Source organism: Egretta garzetta, unplaced genomic scaffold (assembly GCF_000687185.1).
Source record: "Egretta garzetta isolate BGI_Z169 unplaced genomic scaffold, ASM68718v1 scaffold195, whole genome shotgun sequence".
NCBI classification, from domain to species: Eukaryota; Metazoa; Chordata; class Aves; order Pelecaniformes; family Ardeidae; genus Egretta; species Egretta garzetta.
The window spans coordinates 45,495-57,095 of NW_009259591.1; the positions used below are offsets into that span (position 1 = coordinate 45,495).

Consider the following 11,601-nt stretch of genomic DNA (forward strand, 5'->3'; position numbering starts at 1 on the left):
TTTTTCCTTTGAGGGCGGGTGGGAAGAAAAGAAAAAAAGTGGGGTGGAGGAAAGAGCCACGGTATAAACCGCCCGTCCGTGCCGGTGCTGGCAGGGAAGGCGCCGATTCCCCGTGCTGTGCAGGTTGTTTTTTGGGGAGAGGTGGAGGTGTTGCTCTCCGCGCGGCTGGATGCTCGTTCCCCGCTCCCGCTGGTGCAGACGCAGCCCGGATGAGTTTTGGTGGGGTGTGTGCGTGTGCGAGCCCGCGGAGCCCCGGCGCTCGGGCTGATCCGTGCGATCAGCAGCCAATCGCACCGCCTTCTCCTGCGGCCCCGGCTGCGAGCGGGAGGCAAAGCAAAGGGGAAACCACCACCCAAAGGAAAGCGCGCACACATGCGGAGACAGAGCGAGACTCGGCTCTGGAAATTCAATCACTGGCACTGACTGCGTCCCCGCGGGCAGCCGGGGAGCAGGGTGGTGGGATGCTCCCCTTCCCACCTCCGCCTTCCAAAGGCTGTAAAATAACATCATGGCAATAAAACAAAAATCACGAGTCAAACCACACTCAGCCTCCTCCCCTCCAAAATCGCAAGGCTTGGCTGGACTCGGAGCACGGTCCGTGGCAGGCAGGTGGAAGGGACGCTGGCCCGGGGGCCAGGCACGCTCAGTGGCGCTTTGTTTCCTCCTCTGTCACCCTCCAACCCGGCCAGGGCTTGGCAGAGGTGTCCCCAGCAGCCTGGAGCCCACGGGAGGGGACACACGCCGTGCCCAGGTGAAAGGAGGACGAGCCCTTTCAGGCACATAGCCCTTCTGCCAGCTGCAGGGGATCAGGCAGGGAAATCCAGCACGTCCAGCCTCCTCTGCTACCGCAGGGCACACCAAGGTGCTGCTTGCTCACCTGAGAAGATTTCGCACGCTTCCTGCCTTTGCTGCTTTTCACCACCCAAAGGACAGAATTGTCTCACCACTCTTGCCGGTGCCACAGCCTCGGACAACACCCCATTGCATATATAACGTCGCCCCTTCCAAAATACGCTTGGCCGCAGAAAGCGTGCCTTACCTCATACATCTGGTGGGGGAAAGCACAGGAGGTGGAAGAGAAGCCTGGGTGCATTTTCACGGTTTATGAATCTGTTGGTTCACAAGAATGACTTTGTTTCTAACCTGAAGAAAGGAAATGAGACAATTGGCTTGCAGATCAGCCCGTAGAGCTCAGCACACGTTATTTCCATCCACGTTTTCAACGAGCTACAGAAAGTGTATCACGAGCAAGCACTACATATAACACTAAACCACATCATGTATCGGAGGGTGAACTCGCCTTTTAAATTCCGCTGAACTTGGGATCGGTAACAAATACTGTTCTGCAGCTTTAATAAGCCCGTCTGTAACTGCAAGGGGCAAGCGCCTGCCGGCAGGTAGGAAGGAGAGAGAAGACTTTCAAAAGCACAGTAATGATTCTTACACGCTTCTCTGTTTGAGTGCTCAAATACCACACGTGGCAGTGTCTCATTTTCAAACGGTTTTGAGGCATCGAATATGCCATACGCATCTAAAAATATTACCCACATATAGGCAAACCCGCACAATTTCAATACTAATGCTAACAGTAAGAAAGGTTAACTACGCTTCTCACTTCTCTGTGTAAGAAACTTACATTAGTGCAATATAAGGACGAGTGAATGTACATTACCAAAACATTAAGGCGTGGCTGAGCTTTTGGACACAAATAATAAAACCAACGTGGACCTCTGCAGGAAGAAAACGAAATGATTTGAACCGACAGCTAAAAAATTCAGCCCAAGCAGCAGCCTCTGGCTCATATCCACTGTGGAACAGTCAGTCCCAAAGAAGAATCTGTAGGCCACCGAAAGACTGCAATTGCTATTTCAACTTCAGTCACGTTGTTTTCCGCTGGTGAGAGAAGGCATTTAACACCCCCCCAAAGCATAACTGAATCCTCTTTTAAACCTACTGTGCCAAGTCATCGGCCATGAGAATGGGATGTTTTGCATACCCAACACATCTTCCAAACTGCAGCCTGACTCCCGAGACTGGACCACTGTAAATCAAGAGCAACTTCAGTAAAAAAAAAAAAAAAACCCAAACCAAAACACCAAACCAAACCAAACTACTCAAGAGAAAGCGTGTATCAAACACCATACCCCAAGCAAAGGAGGATTAGACAGGAACTAACTTAAGTTCAGCACGGAAGCTCAAGCATCCTATTGCTGAGCTTTTATTTAAAATCTCCTAAGTATTAGCAGAAAACCCCCTTTATGCAAAATTAATTCAGAATTTGGCTCCCAGAGCCTTGCCCCACCACTCGACTGCAGCTGTTGTAGTTAAGATGTCTAAATTGGAAATTTAGCCCCATACACTCCTATTACAGCTGCAAGGAGAGGACGCTCGGTGTGAAGCAGAACGGAAAAAGTGACTTCTCAGGGCACGAGGTGCCTCTCTGAATCCCCCCCTTTTCAGATGGCTGTTGCAGTTTTCCGAGAGCGCTGCTGCAGAAGAACACGTTGGGTTTCAAATACCCCTTGCTTCTTCATGGATTGTCCCCGCAACACGGCGGGACGCTCGCTACACGCAGTTCTGTGCCTCCCAAAGTTAAAAAATTTCCCTAGCTCAAACAGGACACAAGGTATTTGAATGCCAGAGCGCTGTGACTGCCCAAAGCAAAGCAAACCAGTACAGGCAAGGAGTTACTCCTCATTAGCAAATAACAGCTGGCAAACTCTCGGACGTGACTTCTGAGATAACAGTGCTTTTGCACTTCTCTATTCTTTCTTTTCCATTTCTCCCACGAACGTGCTGCAAGCCACTAGCAGGTTTAGCATTGTTCAGAGCACAAACCTTTGACCGTGTCCCAGAGAGCTCACAGCCTGACCCCAGAGGTTTCAGAAGAGCTGTGCTGGTTTCTGAGAGAAGAAAGAGGCCCCCAAAGCCGAATACGTAACTGCATTGGTACCACGTGCAACGGCGAAGCCGTGTTCCTAGCCTTGGCAGAGGGGCACGGTGCTTCCATTATAAATATCACGGAGGTAGAGGCACCCGTGGGCTTCACCCTCAAAGCAACGGTTCTGACAGAGAACCTTTCTAACTGCAAGCATCGGCGAGTGCCTCTGAAACTGCCCCTTCCTCTTACGGACACAGTATTTCCAACCAGGAGGCACGCTCTGCTTTCTGCCTTTGGTAAAAGAATCCGAAAGATCAAATTCAATGGGTTATTTTGATAATGGTCAGGCTCCAGCTGCTTCTACAACCCTATAATAACGTGTGCGCATACAGCATTTATGGGACAGGACAGGAAGCGGAAAGAAGTAGTTCACAAGTGGACTGGGACGGTGATGCATCAGGAAAAGGACACGCTGGGGTAAATGTCCAGGCCGCCCAGCTCACCCAGCACGGTTAGACCGAACGCCCAGGTGAAAGGACCGTGCGACCGGTATTGCCAAACGTGGGTGCGTTACGCAATAGCCCTACCCAATCGCAGTAGCCGAGACAGAGAAAAGGACCCAGAACCAGTTGAAATAGATCAAGAACATTAAGAATGACGCACTGACTTCCATTTAATCTTTCTCTAAATTCGTCACTAATGAGCGATAGCTCAATGCTTTGCGCTCTCTGCACTGCTTTGCCTGCAGATACTAACACACGTGACCTCGCTCAGCATCTTCCAGTGACGCGCCACTCCTAACCCGCAGCAAGAAAGGCCCCGAGTCAGTGTTAGCTTGCTGGGGCTCTGGTAGGAGGGAAGGGGGCTTTAAGCTCAACAGCTTCCCGCAGCCGTCCCAGAGCACAAGGCAGAGAGCAGGGAAGTTCCTGCAGGAACCCTGCCAAACAGGGGAGGAGCTGCTCCCCCCGGCTTTGCAGCAGAAAGCTCCCCTGCCCGCAGGTAAGTCCTCCACTTCTTCACGTTGCTCTCACGGGGCACTGAGGGACAGATGACACCGAAGAACTTGCCTGTGTTCCAGTCTTTAGTGACTGTTTTCACAGTGGATGAGATACTCTCTCGTGCAATATTCCTGTCCCCGCGAAACCCAGCACACGATGCTTTAACGCTCTCATCAGTATAAGCAGAGCCCAAGCTTGTAATTCCATCCTGCTCCCTCACGCGTGCTAAAATTACTCCATAATTCCACTAATAATAAATATCAGGCTTACCATGCAGCACTTCAGCAATGCACTACGCAAAACCAGAGCTTACCCCGCACCGAAAGGACCATCTATCTGTTTGGGATGGTTTAGTCATCACGACCCCTCTGGTCTGTAAGCTTTCCTCTGTGTCTGACCCACAAGAAACCAGCTCGTCCCAGCGGCTGCGGTCATTTTGCTGGTACGACTGCCTCAGAACTTGGGACTGTCCCGGTATTACCGACCGAGATGGCATTTCCGTTTCGGTTCGGACAACGCACACCCAGTAAGCGTGCTACGGATGGACGCCTGGACAGCGATGCTGCGCCGAAAGGACCCAGCCTCCTTCAACGCCCTCAGCTCTCGCCGTTCTGCGTGAGAGACTGTGAAACACGCCGTTCCACCGGTCCCGATCTAGCGAGGGAACCGAGTGCTGGCAGGAAAAAGCCACGCTTAATTGAAACTAAGCGGCTCAACATCCACGAGGGTGGTTTGCTATCCATCACCTTATCACAGTTTTTGAAGCACGTATTAAAACGTGTGCTCAGCACCGTGCAGAAAGCATCCCTGACTACAAGCTTGCATTGCGGCTCTCCCGCAAAGTACCACCACTTTTCAGCGCAAGTCAAGGCATTATTAAAACGGGGTAAGATTTTCTTCCCACAGCTCCTCTGAACCACTGCAACAGGCACGCGGGGTAGCGCGCCGAAATGAGAGCCAGCGGACCTGCTATTCTCAACCACCTCAGGGACTTCCGGAGGCCTGACAGAGGACCACGGCAAGCACTCGCTGTCATGAACCGCGCGCATTTGTGGAGATTAAGACGCCTAGCTTTAGGCGTCTGTTTTCCGGCTGGGTGTCCGTGACGCCCTTCTCGTCAAGGCAGGGAGAAGGATCGCAGGAGCCTTTCACCTCAGGCGACAGCTTGCCGTCCGCGCGACTGCAAAGACGCTCCTGGAGTCGTACCGCTGTGACTTTAAAAGGTTGGAACGCTACTCCCGAGGGGGATCGTGAGCCCCCGAGATGATTCTGCAGCCCTCCTCTTCAGGGGCAGCCAGGCGAATACGCCTAAGAGAAGCGCTCTCAGATTATTGCTCGCTTTTGGAAATACACCTCTTGGCACACAAACAGCAGTCTCTGCCTCTGAAAGCCATATCTGAATGCGCTGATTGCGGGGAGAAAAATCTTTCATCAGCTGATGAATATTCATCGCTACTGGTTGGCACCCTTAATGGCCTTTGATGAGCTGGCAGAAGCAACTCTGCTATCCTGTCGGGCACCGTTTGTCTTCTTTCTATCTATCAATGCTTATTGCTAAGATATGGATGTATTAAAACATGGAGAGGTAGAAAATGGTTTCATTTCAAATGAAATATTTTGGTTGAAATAAATTGTGGTTGGTTTGTTTGGATTCTGACTGCGTCCCCATCTGAAATTCTCCACGGGCATCTTTTCAGCTCAGTTTCTTTAACATTTTACAAACAGCCACGAGAGCTATGGAAAGAACCTGTGGTTTGGTTTTCAGTGGATATTTTGACACTGGCGCTACTTCCAGAATGGAAATGTAGTTCTGCAGTTTTTCTTAATATACTTTGTGGCCTGCGTCCTGCTCCAAGCGAAGCAGATGGGTGCTCTAGCCTGGTTGCGCTGACTGGCCCAGTTTCATAGGGCCGAGGTGCTTAATGACACAGTGAAGTCGGCATTTACTGATACTTTTTACTACTGTGCTTCCTTCTATGACAAAAATTAATACTAATTTTAATTGAGGCAGCAATTTCACGTGCTTCCAGTTTAGTTTTTGGTTAAAAACTGAACAAGTTAAACATCTATCTTTCGAAAAGCAAAAGGTGAACTCCCTTGGAAGAGACTCTGCTAGCTCTTGCTTTGGAAAGAAGGAAGAAATAGGATGCCCACGGCGCTGCTCTGACATCTTAATCCTTTCTACCAAAATGGCCAAATGAAAAGGTCAGATCTGAATCTCTTCCCAGAATAAGGGCAAGTCCAGACTCAAGTTTCACCCAATATGACCTCAGTCTACGCAACAGATCGACGACTATCAGAAACTAATCGCTGTCGCCTATCGGTGCAACGCAGCTCCCCAACCGCTGAGGTACGCCCCTGCATAGGAAAGATGAGGATGGACTGATGGGGCACAGGAGAAGGAAAAAAAAAAAAAAAAAAAGATTACAAACACAGAAAGGGGAGAGCCTTAGCAGTAGCAACCTGCAAGTGAAAACAAAGTTTTTCTTACACTTATCTGGCCAACACTACTTAACTTGCCATCCAGCAAACATCCACTTCTGAAGGAGAAACAGGGTTGGCTTTTGCTTCTTATGAGCCTGTGTGATCTGAAATGGGCCATGTGCTCCCAACACAGCTGCAGAAGGGCCACTCAGCATCAGGAGGCAGCAGCGTTTGGCCAACACAAGCTAGCCTAGGGGAGCTGGACAGCCTTCATGCCTCCTCGCAAGCCATGTCAAACGGTTTCACCCAATATGACCTCAGTCTACGCAACAGATCGACGACTATCAGAAACTAATCGCTGTCGCCTATCGGTGCAACGCAGCTCCCCAACCGCTGAGGTACGCCCCTGCATAGGAAAGATGAGGATGGACTGACAGGGCACAGGAGAAGGAAAAGAAAAAAAAAAGTCTCCACCCCCAGATCTGCCCAAGTTACGTGGTCAAGAGGAGGCGCACCAACAGCCACATACCAACCAGCCGCACTTCGGTCTCTGGGAGAGCTCATGGAACGTGTCTGCTCATGACACATCTTGGGGCACGCGAGACAGAAGAAAGCGACTGGGAACAGTCAGCATGGATTTGCCAAAGGCAAACCAGATGTGACGCACCCGATGGCTTTCTGCAAGAAACCAAATGGATTTGCAGATGGAGACGACCAGTGGGCGCTTACCTCAGCTTTAGCCAGGGTTTTGCCACCATCTCTGACCAAATCACCGTATCCAAAGTAGGACATTACCATCTGGATGGCTGAAAAACTATTTAAATGATCAGACTCAGGGGGTTGACATCCATAGGACATACTCGGCTCCGGAGGCCAGCAATAAGCCGAGAGCTGCAGGAGCTGACACACCTCTCGGCGGCCGAGACGAGCCAAAAGCTTGCGCTTGGCTTTGCATCCATATGCAGTCAAATCCTGAGGTCTTTTCTTTGGGCCAAGTCCTCAGCAGACACAAACTGAAGGGCTTCACTGATTTCAATGTTACACGCGCAGCCAAAATTCACCATATTATAGTAGCCATGCTTAAAAGACTGGTGGTGTTTTTTTCCGAGACTCTTAAGAAGATACTGATTCGCTAAGTAAATGAGTATTACTTCAATGATTTAAGCTCCTCATGCAAGCTTTTGACCTAGGAAGTACAAAAATGGTTAATAACAGTTCTTAAATTTAACATCTCAGCTTTTCGGCTGTCAGCAGGACTGATCCCAATTATGCCTAAAGAGAAACTCGGGGGAAGGAACACCTGAACTCGTCCCTGAACACAGGTCCACCTGGTGACAGCTGACGTGCACCCTGGACAGCTTTTTAAGTTTTCTGTTGATAAAGGCAGAACAAACAATTGAGAAGGCTAAGCAGGGTTAAAGAATGGGTTGAGCCCTAATGTTGATGCAACAGCAGTAGAAACGAGATCTAGTCTGAACTTGGTGCAGAAGCACTCTATGTTATTTTGCATTTTTAATGGAGATGACTAAATGTTGCATTAATTTCTTATTTTCCCTCTCCCCCCCTTTTTTCCGTCTCAGTTTGCAAAACGTAGCAGCTCAATGGCATAATCATCAAAGCAACTGTGGAATAAAAGCTTACGTACCTTTCCCGTGTTTATAAAACAAGGCAAACATTTCGGTATGATATACTGACAGGCTCCCCATCTCAAAACACTGTCCAACCTCCTAAATCACCGCTTTGGAACACCCATATAAACTCATCTGCCCTTCTGCACAGTACACAAATCATTTTGGTACAAACGTACAAATCAGGTCTCAGTCAGTCTGGAGTGCAGGTCTCTACACAAAACAGCTGCAGGAGCATGAAAAGCTACAAAACACGCAGACAGACAGAAAGAATAACCATCACCACATGGGACTAATTCTGCGTACGCACCGGTGTGATTATGGAGCGACTCCATCCTATCCAGTACAGACACCCTAGATTTCCATCTGCAGAGCTGAGAGAACGCTTTGACTGCTACAGATAATCTGTAATTTTTCTTTTTTTTTTCCCCTTCCTGGCTCCCTCCTTCTAATAAGAAACAGGAAAAATGCAAAGAGGTCAAATAACGCTGCTCTACGAGTAGGCACCAAACTCCAGCTGGTGCGTGCACATGTGCATGTCTGCAGATGCACGTGCAGGCAGGTATCCGAGGCAAAATCAAACTGAAACTATCCGAAATCCTAGCTACGTGTGAGATGGCCCGACTGTCGTTCCCCCCTTCAGTAATAAGAAAGTTACTTGCCTCGCAGTTGGGCGGGACCGGACTTTCCAAGCTGATCACCCACCTATACGTAATTCCACTGCGGTGCTATAGGAAGAGAGGGCCAGCGGATGCTTCTCACTTGCTCTCGCCTGCGTCAGCGAGGATCCGTTATCCACAAACGTCATCCTTCTGAGCTACAGCCAGCGCAGCCCCAGTCGGGTCCGCAGATCCCGCTCCCTCCCTGCAGGGCCCTACCAGCTCCATGCTAGCGCAGCTCCGTCCTGATCCACCACAGAGTCTCCAATTTGTGACACAACCTACCCTTCTTATTCCTTAGCCCTGGGCACACAGCAGGCTTCAATCTTAATCAAGTTTATTTAAATGATGAGCAGCTCCTGTGCCACTGCCAGGGCCAGCCCCTTTCAAACGTGCTGTTCAACAGCCGCACCAAAAACTCGCAGGTTTCCGCTTCTGCAGAGCTTGCCACATAACGCACATACCTGGTAACTTCACAGTTATTTGTTCGCTCCACACAAGCACTCGGAAGTCCCGGGGAAGAGGAAACCGCAAATACTCCTTCTGGGGGAAATGAAATAATTACCTATTTGCATAACAAAGTGATATTAGCAAAATCTGTTCAGCATGTGAAGGCCAATCCCACACTTGCACTTATTAGTTGCCTGGCTTTCAGGCTTTCCAGCATTTACTTACAAAAGCCACCTCTGCTGCTGCGGCTCCTGCATCCAGCTCTCCTCGCTGTCACTTGTGAATACCCCCCCGCCGCAGCTTCACCTCGGCTGGCTCGCACCAGCTCTCCGCACCACTGGTTTGCCCATCCCAGATGGGCTTCTGTGTATTCTGCTCCGGCAGGGCTCCTGCCACCGAGCCTCGGGGTCAGTGGCACCAGCTTTGCTCCCAGCAGCGTGTCTCCAACCCCACAAAATCACCCCCGCTCTTACTAGACCCATGATCTCTGGCTAAGGGGTGCCGTCCTGCCCCCCAGGAAGCCAGTGCTCCAGAGGAACCTGGACTCTTCTCACCAGATTCGGTCTTGCGGCCCGGCCGGCAGAGTCCTCTGCAGTCAGCTCTGAGCGACTCGCCTGTCCTAAGCCGTACCGTTACCCTGCACCCCGTCCATGCACGCACGCCCACGTTCCACACCGTGAAGTTCACCGTCAGCGCGGGAGGACACCACACAGCACATCGGCCAGTGGGACCGCGCTACACAAACTGCGAGACGCGGAGCCGGCTCTCCCCTTTCGGTGGGGACAAAGCGGCGCTCGCTCTCTCTGAATCTCCTTGCTCTCAGTCCTAGAGATGTGTACAGAAAACAGCCTTTCGCTAGGCAGGCTTCACGGTGACAAACCCGTACAAACCCGCCCCCGTGCACAGCCATTGCATATGCCCATTGCGCCTGCCTTTTTACGCTCGCCAGACCGGGTGTTTGCTCAGGTGGCCAGCACCAGCCTTCCCGCTGGAGGTGCCTTCCCAGCATAATTCCTTCTCTAGGGCCCGGAGATCACATGTTTCTCTCATCACAGAGAACTTCTGCTGTGGGATCTATAATGACTCTGCTCGGAGTTGAGCTGAAATAAAACATGCCTCGAGCGAACAATAGCCAAAGAACAAGAGCGATGTTTTTTCTTCTTGTAAAGAGCGCATACTGCACACGGGGCTCATCTGCACAGCTTCAGTACATGCAGCACCTGTGTTTTTGTTTTCTTTGCAGTGGGAACAGTGGCTTGGCCTGCACTGCTTGTCCCTGCCTGCCTTGCAGAGAATTGCCCAAGGTTTTATTCATTTTTAATCTGATTTCTTGTCTGTATGTGGGGAGTTGGCGGAGTTAATGAAGGATTTTCCCCTACGACCTCTTTTGCTGATGGCCAAAAGGAGAACAGCTAATGACCAGCCGCATGCTGCTTGGAGACCCTCTTGTTCTTTACACGAGACCGGGGTCAGCTACTAAGGTGGTGCCGCCATCCCCCATTTCCTTCTTTCAGCTTTGAAGATGCAGCTGGATCGGCAAGGCTGCCGCTGCAATCACCAACTCTGAGCTCATGAAGTGCTGCTGTGTTTTCTGGGCCGATACCTTCAGGTACAGCTAACCCAATTCAAAAGCGGGGCTTGATCGCCGCCACTGCTCGGGTTCCCCAGACAGCTGGCCTTCCACAGAACCACGTCTGGTCAGAGAACGCAAAGCTGCTGATACCTCCCCATAAAATCACACTGAACTCGCCAGAATTTCATTTCACGTCATACAGGAAGTTTCTAATTACGCCAAAGCACCCTATTGTGGCAGCTAAACAACTTCAGATTTGGGTGTAAAGCGACATCTCAGAGCTTTGTATTTTGTACTAAATAGTATCTCTTCCTGTGATTCTGCTCGTGGCTCGGGATGGAGCCGTTCACCGCCAGTCTCGCGCTACTTTTCAGCTTTGCTCTATTAGCCAAAACAACAACAACAGTTCCGAACGCTGTTGCAAGACCAAAGATCCAGACTCCATATAAAAAGAGCAAACCTATGATTTTGGTAGAGGAGGTAAAGAAATATGAAAGAATCCAAAACATATATAGGCTAATAAAATCTGTAGACCGTCACACTCACATACGCAGTTTAGACATGCTTGGAAAAACCACACAACCCCCCCCGCACCGGTATAAGATCCAGAGTTCTGGGGATCCGTTGCAAGGATGCACTTTCCCATCAATGCCTAAATTCAGTTCTCTTATGTCAGTGTGCAAGCTCGGTACCTGCAGTAAACGTCACGATCGGCGACGGTACCGGAGTCTCCTTTCAGGACAGAAAGGGGACATTTCTATCCCCTTCCGTTTATAGCAGGCTGTGCTTTCAGGCCGGACAGTCTGCATTTGTCTCTGCTAAAAAGTCACAGAGCGTAAGAACACATACAGGAAGCTTTCATGTGGTTATCAGTCCTCGGAAAGCTTCTCTCTCGGTTACCATGTGTTTTGCATGTCCACTGCACTGCCTGTCTACACAGGGCTGAACGGCGAGAAGACGTTGGAAACACACCACTAACGTTGTAGGG

General features: G+C 50.3%; 1 protein-coding gene across 1 annotated transcript in view; it reads right to left on the minus strand.

The window, feature by feature from the left end:
* The window catches only part of BMP3 (bone morphogenetic protein 3), a 31,730-nt gene that overhangs the window by 19,932 nt on the left and 197 nt on the right, over positions 1-11,601 (minus strand). The window contains 4 exon segments of the mRNA XM_035893562.1: positions 9,055-9,085; positions 9,087-9,133; positions 9,275-9,291; positions 9,981-10,234. Of these exon segments, the coding sequence (XP_035749455.1) occupies positions 9,055-9,085; positions 9,087-9,133; positions 9,275-9,291; positions 9,981-10,234 (349 nt within the window).